We start from the raw sequence: 21,508 nt of genomic DNA, 5'->3' as shown, positions 1-21,508 counted from the left end.
ATCCTTTTAAGAGCTGTGTATTTGGCTCTCTCCGGGTTTCTTCTCTCATTTGCTCTTCAACATAGCTTTGGCCAATTCACTCCACCAAAACTGCTCTTACCAAGGGCCAGATACAATGGTTAAACGTCGCTCCTCATCTTTCTTGTCTACCAGCAGCATCTGATACAGATGCTCACCCTGTCCTCCTGAAAACACTTTCTTCATGTGTTGGTTTCCAGGACACTGCATTCTCTAGGTTTTCTTTTCTTCTTCTTCGCTGGCTCTTCCTATTTTTCCAAATTTTTAATGTATGACTGCCTCGGGGATGAGACGTTGGTCTCTTTCCTAATCATATTCAATACCTGGGTGGTTTTCATCTGTTAAGAAATCCCACTGATTCTATTCACCCAAAACATACCATTGGCATACTCAGCACCGTGTGCCCCTCTACCCTGGTCTGAGCCAGCACTGTCTCTCCTACCCGGGCTCCCATTTCCATCCTTGCTCACTACTATCTATTGCTCACGACTATATTCATTGCAGCCAGTGATGTTTTAAAAACATTAACTTAGGGACTTCCATGGTGGTCCCGTGGCTAAGACTATGTGCTTCCAATGAGGGGGCATGGGTTTGATACCTGGTTGGGGAATTAGATCCCACAAGCTCTTGTTGTTGTTGTTCAGTTGCTCAATCATATCTGACTCTTTGAGACCCCCTGGACTGCAGCACGCCAGACTTCCCTGTCCTTCACCATCTCCCAGAGCTTGCTCAAACTCATGTCCATTGAGTTGGTGATGCCATCCAACCATCTCATCCTCTGTCGTCCCCTTCTCCTCCTGCCCCCAATCTTTCCCAGCATCAGGTCTTTTCAAATGAGTCAGCTCTTTGCATCAGGTGGCCAAAGTATTGGAGCTTCAGCTTCAGCATCAGTCCTTCCAATGAATGTTCAGGACTGATCTTCAGGATTGACTGGTTTGCTCTCCTTGCTGTCCAAGGAACTCTCAAGAGTCTTCTCCAACACCACAGTTCAAAAGCATCAATTCTTCGGTACTCAGCTTTTTGTATAGTCCAACTCTCACATCCATACATGACTACTGGAAAAACCATAGCTTTGACTAGACAGATCTTTGTTGGCCCACAAGCTCTGGGATGCAACAACAACAAAAAAATGTGTGTGTGTGCATATATATATATATATATATATATATATATATATATATATATAAAAATTAGGTGCAATCACTCCCTTGCTCAAATACCTCTCTAATGGTTCTCTAACTGTACTGAAGGTAAGAATCACAGTCCTTACATGGTCTGCAAAGCCCCCAGATCTGCCCCACTGCTGCCTCACTTCTACCTTTCTGATCTTGTCTGACCTTCCCACTGGCCCTGCTTGCTGGCTCTTCCCTCTTGCCTGCTGCTTTCCGGTTGCACCGGCCTCCCTGCTGCTCCTTGAACATGCCAAACACACTGCTGCTTCAGTCCCTTTGCATTTACCCTTTCCTCTGCTGGGATCACTCTCATGTCCCTACATCTACACGACTCTGCTTTCAAGTCTTGGCTCAAACGTCAGCAAGGCCTTTCCTGACCACTCTATCTCACACTGAAACAACTCTCCCACTCCACATGCCCCCTTCCTTTCTTTCTTATTTTTATAGCATGTACTACCACAGTATACTATATACAATTTACTTATTTTGCATATTGTCTCTCTCCCCACAATAAAACATAAGGTTCCTGAGATAAGGAATTTTTGTCTGTTTTCCTTATTGGGGAATTCTTCCCACACAGAAGAGCCTGCAGTATACAGTCAGTTTTCAATAAAGATTTCTTGAAAGACAATTAACATGGGGTAGCCAGCATTGTAAACTAGACTATTTTGGCTTCAAGCCCACACAATTCAATTAAAACATCAGTTAAGAAGCTTCTAGTTGAAACAAATAGCTAAAGAATTTAAATAACTCTTGAAGACATAGAAATAATAATAATAGCTATCCAAAATGAACTGCAGAGAGAAAGAGGAATTTTTAAATTAGAATCAGTGAGCAGTGGGAGGACTTCAAACAGCCTAATGTATGTGTAATTGGAGTCTCTGAAGAAAAGGCCAGAAGAATAATGCTGAAAATTTTCTGAATTTCATGAAAACTTAACACTCACAAATTTAAGAAGCAACAAACAGTAAACCTAAGAATCATGAAGAAAACCATACAAAGGCACATCATAATCAAACTGTTAAAAACAGTGATAAACAGAAAATCTTAGGAGCAGCCAGGAAAAAAAGGGCACTTTACATACGAGATATAAATGAAAAAGACGACAGCAGATTTCTAATGAGAAATAACGCAGAAAAGACAAGAGTGGAGCAACGTCTCTAAAGCCCTGAAGGAAAAACGTCAACCCAGAATTACATATCCAGTATAAGTGTTGTTTAAAAACAGACAAAATAAGGATTACTTTAGATACACAAAAGCTGAAAGATTTCATCGTCAACAGATCCACTCTATAAGAAATGTTAAATGAAGTCCTTCAGGCAGAAGAAAAACTATGCCAGATAAAAGTATGTATCCAAGTAAAGGAATAAAGATGAGAAAACATGCATCCACATTCAGGGATGTGTCAATGGTAACTCCACTAGTAAATGTATGAGTTTTAAAAATATTGAAATCTCTTTAAAACATAATTAACTTTTTAAACAAAAACAGTGACACTGCATTTTGTGTTTTATAAAACAGGTATAAATAAAATGTATGACGAGAAAATAGAGGCAAGGAGGTGTTAGACAGAAGTATATTATCAAGGACTTCTCTGGTGATCCAGTGATCTTGCCTTGCAATGCAGGGGGTATGGGTTCAATCCCTGGTCCAACTAAGATTCCACATGCCGTGGGACAACTAGGTCTGTGTGCACAACTGCTGAGCCCACGTCCCCACATGACACAATGGAGATCTCATGTGCCGCAACAAAGACCTGACACAGCCAAATTAATTAACTAATTAAAAAAGGAGAAGTATATTATTTTAAGGTTCTCCTAGTAGTAAAGAACCTGCCTGCCAATGCAGGAGATGCAAGGGGTGTGGGTTTGACCCCTGGATCGGGAAGATCCCCTGGATGAGGAAATGGCAACCCACTCCAGTATTCTTGCCTGGAAAATCTCATGAACACAGGAGCCTGACAGGCTACAGTCCATGAGGTCGCAAAGAGCTGGACAGGACTGAGTGACTGAGCATAGTAACATATACTATATGTTCAGTGGTGAATATTATTTGAAGTAGTCTGTAAGTTAAAGACTTACACATGAACGTTGACAGCAATTCATGTGTAGTAGCCAAAAACTGAAGCCAACTGAAATGTCCATCCACACACGAATGGATAAGCAATCTGGGGTGTATTTACAAAATTGCATACAACCTACAATAAAATGAAATGATATGCTGATATGTGCAACTAAATGGACAAATCTTAAAATAATTATACTGAGAGAAAGCAGCCAGATGAAGAAAAGGTACAGACTACATGAGTACCTTTAAACTGCAGAAGAAATAATCTATAGTGACAGAAAACACGTCAGTGCTTGCCTAGTGGTGAAGTGGGGCAAGAGAGATTACAAAGCATTACGAAGAAACTTTGGGAAGTGACGGTTATCTTGATGGCGGTGATGGTTTCTTTCACACGTGTGTCTGAAAACTTGTTAAATTGTTCACATTAAGTACACACAATTTATTGTATGTGAAGTCCTCAATAAAGCTGTTTCAAAAACAATTTTGGACTTAGGTTAAAAAACAAAATATTTAGACTATTTATGGTGTTCTTATTCCATAAAGTAACAATAAAATAGATGAAAACTAGAACCAATAAAATAGTTATAATTTTTAAGAGTTAGAATGGATCATACAAACCAATTAATCAAATACTTTTTATTAAGAAATAAAGAAACTGTGAGTCCCAGAGAGGTTTAGTGACTTCCCAGAGACCTACAGCTAAAGTTAACAGTTTACTAAACCGTAAAATCCACAACAGCAGGGGCTGTTATTTAGGTCACCACTGATCCCCTACACCTAGAACAATGTCTGAGACATAGTACAAGCTCAATAAATATTTGTTGACCTATCTTTACCCTGTAAAGAAAGTAAAAAGGAAGATAAAAGAATCTCCTTTGCAGTATGACTGAAAATTTCCCTCAACTTTGATTTTCCAATCTCTTTAACACAGATGAGAGAATTAAGCAATAGCTTTAATATCATAAATATAAGAGAACAAATTATACTCCATATTTTTAGCTTACTGTATATTTTATTATAATATAATACTTTAAAATTTCTAATTCACATTAGCAACTTTTAAGCAAGCAGGAGAATTAATAGAAAATACTCTATTCAAAAAGCTACTGACATTTTTCAAATTAAAAGATTGAAAGAAATGTGCTTACCAAAAATTTCTCCATTTTTGGCATATTCTGTCACAAGGTACAACATGCTTTTGGTCTCCATTACCTATTGATAAGTAATTCCATATTAGTTTGACAGGAAAAGATTGCTATTTACTACATCATTCTGTGAAATTGTTGTTCTTTAGTCACTAAATCATATCCAATGCTTTGCGACTCCATGAACAGTAGCTCACCAGGCTATTCTGTCCATAGGGTTTTCCAGGCAAGAATAATGGAATGGGTTGCCATTTCCTTATCCAGGGGATCTTCCTGACCCATGGACTGAACCTGTGTCTCCTGCATTGGCAGGTGGATTCTTTACTACTGAGCCACCAGCGAAGCCCTCTATGGAATTACCTAAATTAAAACAACTAATAAGTGTCAAGTTATGAACCATTCAGAAGCTGGTGATGACAATATCCTTTTCCTAATACTTTTGTGAAAACTCTATATTGTGCATCTTCCAAATGTGGTTCACAGCCAGCAGCGGCAGCACCACCCGGACGCCTGTTAGAAACGTAAACTCTCAGGCCCCACGCCAGACCTACTGACACAGATTTACACTTTCACCACATCTTCAGGTGACTATCATTCTCATTCAAGTTTGAAAGGTACTGAAAAAGGTAACAAGAGTTTTGTAGAACAACTTTTTAACCTCCTCACTGACTTTTCTAGCTGTGTTACATGGTAGATTCTGATTAAGAAACGAATAATAAAACAGAGCTGTTAATCTGGCCTGTAACCTAGCTAATCTGTCACAGTGTGGTAATCCTCTTACTACACTTTCACATTTTACAAAGTACTGTTATTTTAAAACATTGTTCAAAATCTTCTCCCACAGTTCCACTGCAATACATTTTTATTTAAATTAGTTTTTCTAAATCTAGAAAGGAACATACATACTGGCACATGCTAGTAAATGTAATATTTAACTACTATCTACTGAAAGGCTAAAAACCAATTTTGCTCTAACATTCAGATTTAAGACTGTTCCTAAAACAGGCTAGAAAACTAAGGGCTACCTACAATTTGGGTCTAAACAAGTCAGACAGTAAGTTAATGTAACTGATGACTGGAGTTCAAATAAACACAGAATTCTCATGTGAATCATGGCAGCTTTTGGTTTGTTTGCTTTGTTTATTAATTGAAGTACAGTTGAAGAATTACTGTAGTTTTAACCTCAGTTTGGGCTATGGTTCATCAGACTTCTAAGGATGTGATTAGTTTATTACAAGCATCCTCTTTGGGGAAAAAAAAAGCTTAAAGGGAGAAGTACTCTGACATAAATTTGATCCAAGAGGCCCTCCGCAGTTTTAGAAGCTTAGGAATTGTTTTGAGTGGCACATACACCATAGTGTCTCATTCTCAGCTAGCAGAAATGCTCTCCAACAGTCTCCACAGGTTTAAACTCGAAATCTCTCTCAATAAAGCCAAATATGTGTATGTATGTTTGTATACATATAAATGTATATGTAGATGTACTCATGAATATATACATGCAGAGACACAAACTGTATACTTGTGGCATTTTATAAATACATACATTATAAAAAAACCACAAGGAGATAAATAAAAAAGATAAACAGAATTGGAAGTTCTAATTTTTTTTTACTATACCCCGAGGGACACTTGTGCCAACCAATCTGAGTGCACAGCGTAGTGTTCTGGACTTCCCAGGTGGTGCTAGTGGTAAAGAACACGCCTGTCAACGCAGGAGTCGTAAGAGACGCAGGTTCGATCCCTGGGTCAGAAAGACGCCCTGGAGGAGGGCACGGCAACCCACTCCAGTATTCTTGCTTGGAGAACCCCACGGACAGGGGAGTCTGGCGGGCTACAGCCCATAGGGTCACAAAGAGTTGGACGTGACTGAAGTGACTTAGCATGCATGCAAGCAAAAGCGTGCTAGCACTAGCTCACTGAAGGAAAAAAAGGCTCTGACTTTTAAACCAATTTCTGCAGTGTAAAAATACTCCTACCATCGCTGACTTTGAGCTATGAGCAGGTTAACTGACTCACAGAACTTCTGAAAATCTGACAATCAGCTCCCACAGCAAGTATAGGCTGAGCACGGCACATCTCTAAGGTCACACACTGCACTTCGGAGAGCAAAGTCACAGACTAGCAAGCACACTATGACATTTTAGCTTAAAAATAGTTTCTAATATAAAAATTCTAAATATTAATGAATAGAAATATAAAAAGTTTTGTATTACATTACCATTCTTAAACATAAATTACTCTTTAGAAATCTTAGAAAAATCTTCCTTTTAAAAAACATGGCTTACACTTGAAACTCATGCAGTTTATTTTATGAAAATTATACCTTAGTAAGGTTAATTTTTTTTAAATGAATGATTTGTTTTACCTGATAAAAGAACCTTCCCTCAAATAAAGACTTGACTTTAGGTATTATAATGTATGTCACTAAGTAATAGTCTATTTTAGCCTTTGTAGTTCATATTAACATAAACAGCATTATTTTTTAAATAAGCAAAACTGTTGTATCCATTAAACCACCCACCACCAAAACCCAGCAGGTTTAAGCAGATTATTATAAACGCACAACTACAGACTTTGAAATTAAATAACTTACAGTCTGAGAGACAACTTAAAATTAAGCTGGTAGTTTTTATTTCCTAATTTTTAAATATAGAGAAATGGAAGTATTCATATTAATAAAAGCATATAATTATCTTTTTAGAGACTGAAAAAACTAACATAAAAGAAAAATGATGATGTAAAATAGGGTATTGAATGTGAGAAGCATGGAGAAGTATAAAGTTCAGTCATACCTGATAAAGTTTGATTATGTGAGGGTGGTCTAACAGTTTCATTATTTTTACTTCTCGGTAGATTTTCTCAAGGTTCACTTCATCCAGCTGAGATTTATCTATTATTTTTATCGCCACCTGCATCCCAGACACAAATAAATACAATTAGTATACAATGGTTAACATTTTCCAGTTATACATTTTTTAAATAAATGACATCTAAGACTCTACCAGTAGGTAGGGCCCCATGACAATGATGATAACTAGCTTAAATTCAATGCTCATTCATGCATTTTACTATGTTTCAAACATCTGCCATGTATAAGGCGCTGTGGCAGATTTTGTTTGGGAGTGTTTTTAATGTGGTATGATGAATAACCCTTTATAGCTTTATTTTAATGTGTTATGAAGAATTACCCTTTAAAGTTTTACTTTAATAAAACATAATTCTCTTTCAGTACAACTGTTAACTCCTTACTCCATTTAAAAACTGAAGAAATAAAATCTCAGCAATTTCAATGAGTTGCCATCTCATTGCAAAGTACCTATAAACAAATCATCAACCAAATAGAAGACAGTTTCTATGATAACTGAAATACAGTTTGTCTGAAAAAGGAAATGACAGGTTCCAAAGCATACAGACTTATTTTTCTGGAAAAAAAAAAAACTAAGTATAAATAATTAAAATCCAACTACTTTAAAAATGCCAATTGGATTAAATTTTATTTTAAAAATCAAGTGCAAAACTTCAAATGCTAGTAATTATATGAAATTTTTACTGAAAGGAATCTGATTTTCAAAAAACATGGCCTCCTCCTGTCATAGCTAGACAGAATAATATGAAGGAGATGCATCTGAAGGTGAATAACTAGGCAGTCATAAAACAACAACTGTGCAATTTTTTTCATGGAACCAAAAATATTTTTTTTTTTTTAAAATTCAGTAGGCATGTAGTTAGGAAATAAGTCATTCTGATTTAAATAAAACTTTCAGATACTGGGAACGGCCCAAACTTAATTATAGTAAGTTCTGAAGAAATTCTGAAATGTACTTCACATTCTACCCAAAGTATTCGTAACATAATTCAGGTTTTATGTTGCTGTTTCAGGATAATTTTTAGTATCAATTCTTGTATTGCTGGCTTCCCAGGTGGCACTAGTGGTAAAGAACCTGCCTGCCAATGCAGGAGACATAAGAGCTGTGGGTTCGATCCCTGGGTCAGGAAGATTCCCTGGAGGAGGGTATGGCAACCCACTCCAGTATTCTTGCCTGGAGAATCCCAAGGACAGAGAAGCTCGGTGGGCTACAGTCCGGAGAATCACACAGAGTTGCACAGGACTGAAGTGACGCGGCACAACACTCATTTTATTGCCATAACATTAATAGTTCAATACTCCTAAAAAGTAACCAAGATAATGGACTCAACTTGTCAATTCACTGATTTGAATTCACTAGGCTGATTCCTTGGTGGCTCAGACAGAAAAGCGTCTGCCCACAAGGCAGGAGACCCAGGTTCAATTCCTGGGTCAGGAAGATCTCCTGGACAAGGAAATGGCAACCCACTCCAGGATTCTTGCCTGGAAAATCCCACGGACAGAGAAGCCTGGTAGGCTAAAGTCCACGGGGTTGCAAAGAGTCAGACACAACTGAGCAACTTCACTTTCACTTATACGTTTGTCAATTCATTTAATTCCCTTCAGTTCAGTTCAGTCTCTCAGTCCTGTCTGATTCTTTGCGACCCCATGAATCACAGCACGCCAGGCTTCCCTGTCCATCACCAACTCCTCGAGTTTACTCAAACTCATGCCCATCGAGTCAGTGATGCCATCCAGCCATCTCATCCTCGGTCATCCCCTTCTCCTCCTGCCCCCAATCCCTCCCAGCATCAGGGTCTTTTCTAGTGAGTCAACTCTTCCCACGAGGTGGCCAAAAAATTGGAGTTTCAGCTTCAGCATCAGTCCTTCCAATGAACACCCAGGACTGATCTCCTTTAGGATGGACTGGTTGGATCCTTGCAGTCCAAGGGACTCTCAAGAGTCTTCTCCAACACCACAGTTCAAAAGCATCAATTCTTTAGTGCTCAGCTTTCTTTATAGTCCAACTCTCACATCCATACATTACCACTGGAAAAACCACAGCCTTGACTAGATGGACCTTTGCTGGCAAAGTAATGTCTCTGCTTTTTAATATGCTATCTAGGTTGGTCATAACTTTCCTTGCAAGGAGTAAGTGTCTTTTAATTTCATGGCTGCAGTCACCATCTGCAGTGATTTTGAAGCCCCAAAAAATGAAGTCTGACACTGTTTCCACTGTTTCCCCATCTATTTCCCATGAAGTGATGGGACGAAATGCCATGATCTTAGTTTTCTGAATGTTGAGCTTTAAGCCAACTTTTTCACTCTCCGCTTTCACTTTCATCCAGAGGCTTTTTAGTTCCTCTTCACTTTTTGCCATAAGGGTGGTGTCATCTGCATATCTGAGGTTATTGATATTTCTCCCAGCAATCTTGATTCCAGCTTGTGCTTCTTCCAGCCCAGCGTTTCTCATGGTGTACTCTGAATATAAGTTAAATAAGCAGGGTGACAATATACAGCCTTGACGTACTCCTTTTCCTATTTGGAACCAGTCTGTTGTTCCATGTCCAGTTCTAACTGTTGCTTCTTGACCTGCATACAGGTTTCTCAAGAGGCAGGTCAGGTGGTCTGGTATTCCCATCTCTTTCAGAATTTTCCACAGTTTATTGTGATCCACACAGTCAAAGGCTTTGGCATAGTCAATAAAGCAGAAATAGATGTTTTTCTGGAACTCTCTTTGCTTTTTTGATGACCCAGTGGATGTTGGCAATTTGATCTCTGGTTCCTCTGCCTTTTCTAAAACCAGCTTGAACATCTGGAAGTTCACGGTTCATGTGTTGCTGAAGCCTGGCTTGGAGAATTTTGAGCATTACTTTACTAATGTGTGAGATGAGTGCAATTGTGCAGTAGTTTGAGCATTCTTTGGGATTGCCTTTCTTTGGGATTGGAACGAAAACTGACCTTTTCCAGTCCTGTGGCCACTGCTGAGTTTTCCAAATTTGCTGGCATATTGAGTGCAGCACTTTCCCAGCATCATCTTTCAGGATTTGAAAGAGCTCAACTGGAATTCCATCACCTCCACTAGCTTTGTTCATAGTGATGTTTCCTAAGGCCTACTTGACTTCACATTCCAGGATGTCTGGCTCTAGGTGAGTGATCACACCATCGTGATTGTCTGGGTCGTGAAGATCTTTTTTTGTACAGTTCTTCTGTGTATTCTTGCCACCTCCTCTTAATATCTTCTGCTTCTGTTAGGTCCATACCATTTCTGTCCTTTATCGAGCCCATCTTTGCATGAAATGTTTCCTTGGTATCTCTAATTTTCTTGAAGAGATCTCTAGTCTTTCCCATTCTGTTGATTTCCTTAATTCCCTTAGACTCCTGTTAATACAGTTAGCTCTTTCTTCTTCCCTTAACAGCTCTCTGTCCTGTGCTGTTAAAGTCCTACTGTAAGGTTTATTTCTTACCTTTCCTATTTCTATTTTGCTGTCCATAGCTTGTTGCCTAATTTGAATTAACTGTAACTCATAGAACTCAAGCTTCCCAAGAGAAGTGAGATTACTAAAATATAATGGGTAAAATTAAATTTATTGCCTAAGAAGAAAGGCGGTAGCTCCTTCTTTAGGCAGTAAAGTTTGCAGGTTTTGTGATAGTTTCATTATGTTTGGTGGAGAAGGCAATAAGGCAATACCCTAGTACTCTTGCCAGGAAAATCCCATGGCCGGAGGAGCCTGGTAGGCTGCAGTCCATGGGGTCGTAAAGAGTCGGACACGACTGAGCGACTTCACTTTCACTTTTCACTTTCATGCACTGGAGAAGGAAATGGCAACCCACTCCAGTGTTCTTGCCTGGAGAATCCCAGGGATGGCGGAGTCTGGTGGGCTGCCGTCTATGGGGTTGCACAGAGTCAGACACGACTGAAGCGACTTAGCAGCAGCAGCAGCATTATGTTTGGTGGTATTTTATGTATTCCCATGATCAAAATATTCTAGAAAGTAAGAATGCTAGATGAGTGACTGATTAATACTGTACTTACTGTTAGGAACATTATTGGACCACCTCAAATCTAAATCTTTAAGGTGACCCCCTTCACCCAATTAACAGTATGACAGAATACAGTATTATCAGTTATTTTGGGTAACCTTGGGTAAAAGCTGTCAGATAAAAGGATAAGTATATATTTTAATATCCTCAATATTCATTAGGAAGGTAAGATGGAGGTTTACAGACATGCATATTTTGAAGAAAATTTCTTGCCCTACAATTTTTGGAGTGCATCTAGATATCAGCAGTCCCTCCCCAACAAAAAACTTTTATAATGAAATGGGTCATAAATATCTACTAAATAGAAAAAAAAAATAAATAGAAAGGAATCATGTTTTCAAAAATTTTAGCATGATTATTGTCATTAAGAAATTTATTATATATAACATCTTGAGCATCATATTTAATGTTCAAGAAAAAGTTTAAATACTAAATACCAATTAAAGTAAGGTATTACCAAAAGAATATCTCCTTTTTGACACTCTTCTGGAATCTTAAGAGATAAGATAAATTTTATTTCATTTATTTCTCAATTTTTTGAAGTAAATGGAACAAGCAGTACACTCATGAGTTGATGAAACTGAGGTTGAAAAGATATTCTACAAAGTTCTTAAAGCTCAAGTGAATTAATGGGGGAAAAAAAGTCACAGGCCTTCTAACTTCAAGTTCCATCTTTTCACTATTCATTGAGCGTATTATTCACACATTTATTGAGCACCTGCTGTATGCCTGGAATTATGCCTAGGATACAAAAATGAACAAGATCTGATTCCCACCTTCAAAGAACTTAATAGGTCTATGAGAAAAGGGGGAAGACATTTTGGAAAACAAATTTTATGAACAAACAAACAAACAAAATCTGCATTTGGGGATTTCCCCAATGTTGTATGAAATTCCCAATCTACAAAAGAGCTGTGCTCCACTAGTTCATTATAAAGGTTTTTAAGAACTTAGATTTCTGGGAACTTCCTTTCTGCATCCCTTCTCTACTTAGTTCCAAACATAGTACCAAGGACAAAATCTGCATGGTCACAACAAAGTCATGCAAGGAACTCTAAAAATCAAAGTATCTTTTCTATGTTGTTGCTCATCTAAATTGGGGCTTCCCCAGTAGCTCAGCAGTAAAGAATCTGCCTGCAATGCAGGAGACACAGATTCGATCCTTGGGTCAGGAAGATCCCCTGAAGAAGGAAATGGCAACCACTCCAATATTCTTTGGAAAAGATCCCAAGACTGGGGAAGACTGAGGGCAGAAGGAGGTGACATAGGATGAGATGTTTGGATGGCATCATCAACTCAATGGACATGAGTTTGAGCAAACTCTAGGAGATAGTGAAGGACAGGGAAGCTTGGTGTGCTGCAGTTCACGGGGTCACAAAGAGTAGGACATGACTGAGTGACTGAACAACAACCAGTATTCTTGCCTGGAGAAGCCCGTGGACAGAGGAGCCTGGTGGGCTATAGAACATGGGGTCGCATAGAGCTGGATAGGACTGAGCGACTGAGCGCTAATCCCTAATTATGCATGCAATATCTTTTTAAAAAACCTTCAGTGAATTTATACAGCAATAAAAAAATTAGTATTGCTTCTGTTGGGATACAAAAGTAAAGTTTTCTATGTAACTTTGGAAACTAGGATAATTACTACCAACTAAATCTCATGTAAAGCAGCAACACTGGATATTCAATCTCATAAACAGGGAAATGTATATACACCTAACAAAATGTTATATGACAACTAAATCTCAAAAACTATTTTTCACTTATTGATAAAGATGAAAAAGGGAACACCCTTGTGAGCTAATGTTCAGTGAGATGGCCATATATATATATACATATATATATATATTGCTAGTAGGAACATGAAATTGATTATAATTTTTCTGTAAGGTAATCTGGCAGTCTTTACCAAGAACCTTAAAAATCATCCATCCTATTTAGAAATTATCTGCAGGAAATAATCTGAAATGATGATCAAGATTTATGTGTCAATATATTCAAGAGTATTGTTTATAATGTAAAAGGCAGAAACAATAATTGGGAAATCATTACATGACTTATGGTATATTATGACTATTACATAGCTTTTAAAATAGTTCCTTTTAACAATATGAAGAATGATGAGACTAAAATATTAAATAAAAAATGAGAATATCAGTGCAGTTTCAACACAAAGTGTACATAGAAAAAGACCAATAAAAACTAGATATAAATATGATGAAAATGTTATCAGTGGGTGAAAAATCATGATTTTATTTTCCTGATTTACTTTTCAGTGCAATTTTTCTTCAATGAGCATGAATTACTTTTCTAATTAGAAAAAATGAAAAGTGAAATAGTTGTATTTATTATACAGGCTAACTTCTCCATCTGTGAAATATTGGTCATTTTCATTTTCTTGTTTTCTAAGTTCTCTATAAATGGCTATATTATTTAATAAGATTTAAATCTTAATTATGAAGAAAAATGTTTCCAACAAGATTAAGTTAAAAAAACATGTAAACATAACAACTATGTAAAATACAAATTTGCAAGAAGACAAAGGATTAAATATAAGATCAGAAATGAAATAGTGTTCAGCTGATGAATAAAAGGGATTTTTTTCATTTTTCAAAATGTAATTTAATGGTAAGAGTTCACTTTCTGATACTTTAAAAAAATGATTTCACTTCTCATAGAAGATATATTAATTTTTTGCACTTAAAGAAACCACACACAAAACTGGTTTTGGGGGACTTTACAAAGAAGTTATAAAATAAAGTTATTCTTCTAATGAAAAATCAGAAGGCATGAATAAATGTTTGCTGTCTCAGGTAACATCTGCTTCAGTGTTATTTACTACTGACACACTAATTATACATTGTTCTTCTGAAATACCAAGTAGCAAAATCCTTACCATATAGTGAGACCTTTGAAATTAAAACATAAGCACACTTTTTAAGCTCACACATCAAACCACAGGTAGAATCTGAACATACCAGTCTACCATTTGATTGAATAGTGACTGTGATTGAGTGGTCTACAATGAAACGGTTTCTGAAAACAATAAAAGTCAGTAGTAAATGGAGTTCTCCAGTTACCCTTTAAGAATAAATACATTTAACTTTTTTCCCAATTTAAAATTTGACTTGTAATAAACACATACTCCTTGACCCAAGAATTCCACTGCTATGGGATTATTCTGAGGAAATAATCAGATAGATGCACAAAGATGTATGTAACATGATTGTTTTCTGAAATGCTATTTTAGAAAGAGAAATAGCAAGAGAGAGGAATGATCTAAACGTTCAACAGGAATTTATTAAAATAAAATAGACTGTCAAATTCAAGGATACTATTTAACCATGCTTTAGACATTTTTCTGTAACCTTGGGGAAATGTTAACAAACATATTAAGTAAAAAACACAGATTTTATGTATAGGTGACATCAATTTTATTACGTATGTATAAAATATGTGTGAATAGCTAAGAGGATATGAACCAAATATTAAGTGGCTGTCTCTTGGTCTGGATGGTGGAATTAAAATAAGAATATTTTTATTTTCTTCTTCAAGTTTTTCAACAATGTCTACAAAGAACATGCAAATATTTTGTAATTGGGGAAAAACACATAAATACCATGCTTACTTTGAAAAAGAAAAAACAAATTTTAGCATCAATTTTCAGCTTAATTCATCCAAGATTCATCTCTTAACCTGTTTAAAGGATTTTTAAAATGAAAAGTTTCTGATGAAATTCCCAAATGTAACTGTCTTTCATTCTTGTAATTATCTCAAACTGGATATATGGGCTTTTTCTCTTTGAAGGGCGGGAAAGCATTGTCCACAAATGTCCTGTATAAAGAACTTTTACCTAAATAACATATTTCAAATATATGGAAGTGGAAGGTAGAAGAGGTACATTAAAGAGGAAAGAAAGAAATCTTAATGAATTTCTGGAACCCATTTGGTTCCAAGGAAGTGAATTTGCCATCAGCATTGGCCATGAATCAAATATCATCATGTGAATCCAGGAATCAAGGCCAGTTTCAGTTATTTCCAAATAAATGTTTTCTTAATTGCCTGAGACAGAATTTCCCAGTGGAATTAAAAGCAGAATGCATTAAATTCTGGTAAGCATTTCTACAGAATATGAACATTTATACAACTTATTTTCCACCTTTGTCCCCCCTTTCGCTCCCAAAGAACAGATCATTTTGAACAATACTTTGCAGAATAAACATGTCAAATTTTACTTGTCTGGGTACCAAGAAACTAGAGAACAATTTCAAGCAAAACATATATGTTCCATGAAAAATCTAATTTTTATTTCAACACACAATTAAAGAGCATACATAGACTTAGTTACAAACATTAGTGATTAAGTTATTTGGTAACAATTCCTCTTGTTGAACATAGTATAGCTGCTTCTTGACATCTGGAATATTTCAGAGAACAAGATTAATAATATCAAGATTACAGAGAGGAGTCTTAAAATTTTAAAGCAAAATATAAAACTCAAATGTATTAAAAAAACTGAGTTATCCTCTTCAAGAAATTCCATACTCAGGGAGTAATATGCTCTTCTCTTGTATCTACCTTTGCTCTAAAAATGCACTTTTGTACTTTAACTATTTGGAAAGCTTTAAAAATACTTACATTTTAAGGTAGTACTTAGTCTACAAATTATGCCTAAATATAAAAGCCCCCAAGCACACAAAGAATTGTTTTCAGTGAAAAAAAAAAATTGTTTTCAGTCTTCCAATGTCCTTGCTATCACTTTTATATTCCAGATTTTTAAAATAAGTAATACCTGCATGCCATTTCAATAAAGTAATTTTCAGAACCTGTATGAAATATATTTAAGATCCCATGGACCACACATTTAAAGGCTCTTTAGCCAAGCAAAACAAGAGGTGTGGTATTGCTGCTGCTGTTGCTAAGTCGCTTCAGTCATGTCCGACTCTGTGCGACCCCACAGACAGCAGCCCACCAGGCTTGCCCGTCCCTGGGATTCTCCAGGCAAGAACACTGGAGTGGGTTGCCATTTCCTTCTCCAGCGCATGAGGAAAAATGAAAGCGAAGTCACTCAGTAGTGTCCAACTCTTAGCGACCCCATGGACTGCAGCCTACCAGGCTCCTCCGTCCATGGGATTTTCCAGGCGAGAGTACCAGAGTGGGGTGCCATTGCCTTCCCCAGTATGGTATTGAGCAAAACAATTATCTATTACAGAAATGGTCTGAAAATAACTAATGATGGTTATCTTTGGGTGGTAATATTATGGTTTATTCTTTTTATTTAGCTACACTTCTTAAAATGTTTGATAACAAACATGATAGATTTGATAACAGAAATACATTATTTTTTAATGTAAAAATAATACCTTCTCACTTGGTAATTTCCCTTCTAGGAGTTTACCTCCAATCACTCCTTCCTAAAATAACTGAGAATGCAGATACAGAGTTATATACATAAAAATACACTGCAAGTTATTGCTTGTAAATGAAAACTTAAACCTATATAATGGTAAATAAGAAAACTGTTAAGTACAACAGGCTTCATCCACAAGGAAGAACACTATGCAGCTATTAAACAAGTTTAAGGGGCTTCCCTGGTGGCTCAGTGATGAAGCCAATGAAGTGCCAACAAAGGAGACACGGGTTCGATCCCTGATCCCGGAAGATCCCTCATGCCGCGGAGCAACTAAGCCAGGGTGCAACAGCTCTGGAGCCTGTGCTATAGAGAGCCTGGGAACTGCACCTGCTGGGTCCATGTGCTGCGACTGCTGAAGCCCCCACGCCCCAGAGCCTGTACTCCGCAGTAAGGGAAGCCACCGCAATGAGAGGCCCACACACTGCGCCCCTGCTCCCTGCAAACCGAGAGAGCCCGTGCAGCAATGAAGATCCAGCACAGTCAAAAAGAAAGAAAAAACTAAATGTTAAGATGTTTAATAAAGTTATACATAAGAAGCAAAATGTTGAGGCTATAATGATAAGTGGAAAAAAGGATACAGTTTATATAAGTGTATCTACCATGTGATGTCATCTATGGAAAAAATGCATTAAAAAAAGACTAGAGGGAAATATGCCATAATGTTAATGATTTATTTCTATGGAGGGAGGAATTACACATGTACTTTTTTGTGTACTATATTCTTTATATTTTCTACAGTAAGACTATATTCATTTAACAGTAAGAGACAAAAATATTGAAGGGCACAAATGACTTTTCTGAAATCTTACTTGATGGCCAATAAAAGACAAAAAAAACTAGTCATACGCTTAGTTAGAAGGAAAAAGTTCTTTACTAGTGCAGTATTAATAAAATATACTTCTCAAGGACACTCAAAGCATAGCAAACTAGCAACCATGACTGCCTAAAATAGTTTAATAGTCTAAATGCTACTATTCTTTTCCATTATGCTAATTTTATAAAATTAGCTACTCTAATTCATAAATCACAAACCAATACTACAAAGCTTTTATGAAGCTTTTACTAAGAAGCTGGGTTCTATCACCACCTGCCTTCCCTTTTGTGTGTAAAATTTACACAGAGATCTAACATGAGAACACTGCTTCAGATGATGATGCAATTGTATTTCTTAAACAATGTCAAGCTACTTGATAGATTAGACCAAAATGAAGATCTCTCTTGTCAACTGATTTTTTATTCCACCTAAAAAGCAAACAGTCTTGGATATCCCAAGCTCTGTAAAAATACATCATTTTGGAGATACGAAACAAGAGACAGAGAAAAGTCAATTAAAAAAAGGGGGGGGCAACTGCTCATTACTTAAATATTTAAACTAAACCCTAAAAATTGCCTGATGTTCAAATTTCAGAAAAAAGACCTCTACATTTTAAAACACACAAACTTACATTGATGATAGTGCATACTATATTGAAGAAACTTTTCTAAGCAGTAAGTATAATCATGATATTTTGCCAATATTGTTCTTTATGCCATATTAATTGTTCTCGCTGTAATTAGTATGTTCAGCAATGAGAAACTCAAACGATGTTAAATAACACTTTAAAGTTTCTACTATCCATATTATAATATCTGAGGAAGTTATTGTGCTTACCAAAGATAAACATTCAGTGAATAAAAACAACAAATACTGCTTTAAAAATCCTCATTAACAAATAGCATACTACAGTAAGAAACAACTGTATCTGTGCTAAGTAATTTTTAAGACAAATTACCACAAAAGTTCACAGAGTAACTTTATAAAACTTGAGATTTACAGGAACTTTTCTCTTCATTAATGCCTTGCTGTTTCCCTCACTCCTCTTATCTGTAACACCTCCAGTTACACCAAATTACCACACACACACTCACCCATCTTAAACTTCACACATTATTCTTTTTATACGTTAAGAACACCTTCTTTAGAAAAAGCAACAGTAGATGGGTTCTATGTACTAGAAAGTTAGCTTTTACCTGAAATGATTTTACAAATGTAAACTATGCACACAGTTGAGGATCTGAGCTTTTACGTGAAATGATTTTACAAATGTAAACCACGCACACAGTTCAGGATCTGAGTGCTCTTTCTTGATCCGACCTGTGCCTTCAATTACAAATGCCTTGATCTCACCGATAGCCAAACCATGATACTACTCCACACTGCCCCCTAGCTCTACAAGAGAGATCAGTTTAAAAGTAACACGGTTTGAGATGACAACCTCAAGAAAAAGTGTCAGTCACTTATAGCTCTACTTAAGTAATTCTTAAGTAGATACTATATACTACATACTAATAAGTAACAGCTGACAAATCTTTCAACTAACACTGAACTGATGAGAAAAAAATAATATGAGCTGATGGGCTTGGAATTCAACCACTAAACAATCGAGTTCGAAAGTTCTGTAGAAGCTCTTCCTAACTATGAAATCTGTTTAGTTTTTGGAGTCGTTAAGCAAGGACTTATACAAAAATACACATTAAAAATGTCTTCTTTTCATGTAACTAAAGGGCAAACAGCATGGCATTAAGCCATGTTTCCTTAGAGGAATGCAATCAATTTCTTCGTTTTAAAAAATACTGGGATCAGATTAAGTAATCTCACTACAGTCACATTATTTACATTAAAAACTTAAATTGCTAACTCTAGTAATTTTGTGAGAGGAAAATTTGTGACCTTGGCCCTGATGCTAAAAAAAAAAAAACAAGAAAAATGGTCGGAATTCGGCTGCCTCAGTCAGGATCAGCAGGGCAAGACGAAAAATGAGGATGACACAATGACATATGCCCCTTCTTTTTGGAAACGGACTTCTTCACAGTAAGCAAAACTTCTAAGAACAACAGCTACAAAAATCACTCAAGTTTTCCGATGCCCTTCACCTTACACAGCCATTCTGAAAAAGAATCCTGCTATTTCATATCCAAACTCTGGTACCCTCGCACTAACAAGGAGAAACGCTGAACAGGATGAAAAGTGGAAAGGGAAAAAAGAAAAAAAAAAAAAGGAAAGGATGAAACTCCAGAACAACTACAACGACGCAGAGCAGAGTACGTCAAAAACACAAGGTTTTATTCTAAAGAATGGTTTTGTTTCTACCGTTTTTCTAAAGTATTTAATTTGCACGTCTTAAAATAGAGACCCTGAGGAGAGCAGCTTGAGGCGGTGAAAGGAAGGGGAGGCGGGTTAGGTAAGAAGAGAGACTTGCGAGAAAATATGTGCGGTGCGTGAGAATGTGCGATGGAGGGCGGGGGGGGGGAGATGCTCGCTTCCCCGTCAGGAAGCAGCCGAGGGCTTTTAAGAAGAGACAGGTAGAATCTGACGCGGCTTAAGGAACGCGTATTCACCGCCAGAACGCACCCATGGTAAAGAAATCACCTAGCATAAGAAAGGCCAACCCCACCAACTGTGCGAGTGCCCAGATGACCATTTTAACCGGCTCTATTGTCTGGAGTACTAAGGTGGAAATGCCTCAGGCACGAGATCCAGCGAGCCTGACACTAGGTCAGAGATACTGTCTAGCACCAGGAGCGGAGAGAAGATGGGACCGTGGCGCTCCGGGCATTCCCGGCCCTCGGGGCCCCCTTCCTCGAGCGGCCGGGGAGGGGGCGGCGCGGTTCCCCCGGAGCCTCGCGGAGCCCCGTCCGGGGCGTCGGGGCGCAGGCGGTCCCCTCGGCCGGGCTGGCGACGCCTCTCACCGCGCAGCCCAGGAGCGCGGAGACTTCCCCTCCCACCCCACCCCCAGCTGAAAGCCGGGAAGACGCGGAACTTGGGCTCCGGAGCGGAGGCCCACAGACCAGGTCACGGCCACGGGTGCGAGGCTCTGGGCGAAATTCCGGGGGGGCCCCAGGGGTGGCCCAGAGAAGGCAAAGCGCCTGGCGGCCCGGCTCTCCAAATCGGACGACACCCGGGTCCGGGCGACGCGGCCCCGGTCCCCGTGGCGCTCGCCGACCCCTGGAGCTCCCCGGGTCCTCACACTCCCAGGCCCTCTCGTCTGAGCCGGTGACCCGGCCTCTCGGAGCTGCCCAGGCCCCCCGCGGCAGCCGCCCCTCTTGGCCAATAGCTCGTCTCCCGAACCCTCGCCTCGGACGCTCCCGCCGAGCCCCGGGCCGCACCTCCGTCCTGGTGATCCGGTGTCGCCCCAGCTTCACCACGGCGAAGTTGCCCTTGCCCAGCGTGCCCTCGATTTCGTAGAACCCCACCCGGACCGGCCCGCGCTGCAAGTGCCTCGGGCCATCCGCCATGACCATGCTGGGCCCCGCTGCGAGGCACGGCGGACTGGAGCGCGGACTGGCCGGCTGGCGGGCGGACTGGCGGGCGGGCGGGCTGCGCGGCTCCGCTCGGGCGACGGCGGCTCCGCTCTCTCCTGCGCTCCGTCCCTCCCGCTCCGCAGGGCCCAGCCAGGCGCGCGCCGCCGCTGACGTGCGCCGACGTCAGGGGGCCGGGACAGAGGGGCGGGGGCGGGACCGGGCCTCGATTGGTCACCATGGCGACCGGAGCCCCGCCGACGTCGGCGGCGGGCGGCCGCGAGGGAGGGCGGCTGGGCGGGGCCTGGACGGCGCGTTCCTTCCGGGCTCCTGTGCCCTCCGAGCTCGCGGCCGCCTCGCTGAGGAGCGGGGCGGGGTAGCCGCCTGGCCCGCCCCGCTCCTCGGCCACCCTGACGAAGGGTAAGAGCGAGCCCTGGTGGGCGGCGCGGAGGGCTGCAGCGACTGGGGCTGGCCCTGGGTCTTCTTCCCTCGCCCCGGGCGTTTGCTTCTCCGGCCCCGGCGT

At 39.2% G+C, this 21,508-nt stretch overlaps 1 protein-coding gene across 5 annotated transcripts in view; it reads right to left on the bottom strand.

Annotated features, from left to right (window-relative positions):
* SIK2 (salt inducible kinase 2) overlaps positions 1-21,154 on the bottom strand; it is a 131,290-nt gene extending 110,136 nt beyond the window's left edge. For 4 of the 5 annotated variants that reach the window (XR_006340530.1, XM_043898943.1, XM_043898934.1 and 1 more), the window contains exons 1-3: positions 20,854-21,153; positions 7,198-7,314; positions 4,406-4,469 (exon numbers count right to left, since the gene is read on the bottom strand). Coding sequence is in view for 4 of the 5 variants with exons in the window: in XM_043898943.1 (XP_043754878.1) it covers positions 4,406-4,469; positions 7,198-7,314; positions 20,854-20,988 (316 nt within the window). In the remaining variant the exon portion in view is untranslated. Of the gene's footprint in view, positions 1-4,405; positions 4,470-7,197; positions 7,315-20,853 lie in introns of all 5 variants that reach the window. The other variant, XM_043898916.1, reaches the window with a different exon arrangement.
* Between the last annotated feature and the right edge of the window lie 354 nt (positions 21,155-21,508).

The sequence above is a fragment of the Cervus elaphus genome, chromosome 1 (genome assembly GCF_910594005.1).
Source record: "Cervus elaphus chromosome 1, mCerEla1.1, whole genome shotgun sequence".
In the NCBI taxonomy this organism is placed as follows: Eukaryota; Metazoa; Chordata; class Mammalia; order Artiodactyla; family Cervidae; genus Cervus; species Cervus elaphus.
Note: the sequence above shows the minus strand (reverse complement) of the source record. Positions and strands in the feature narration are given on the sequence as shown.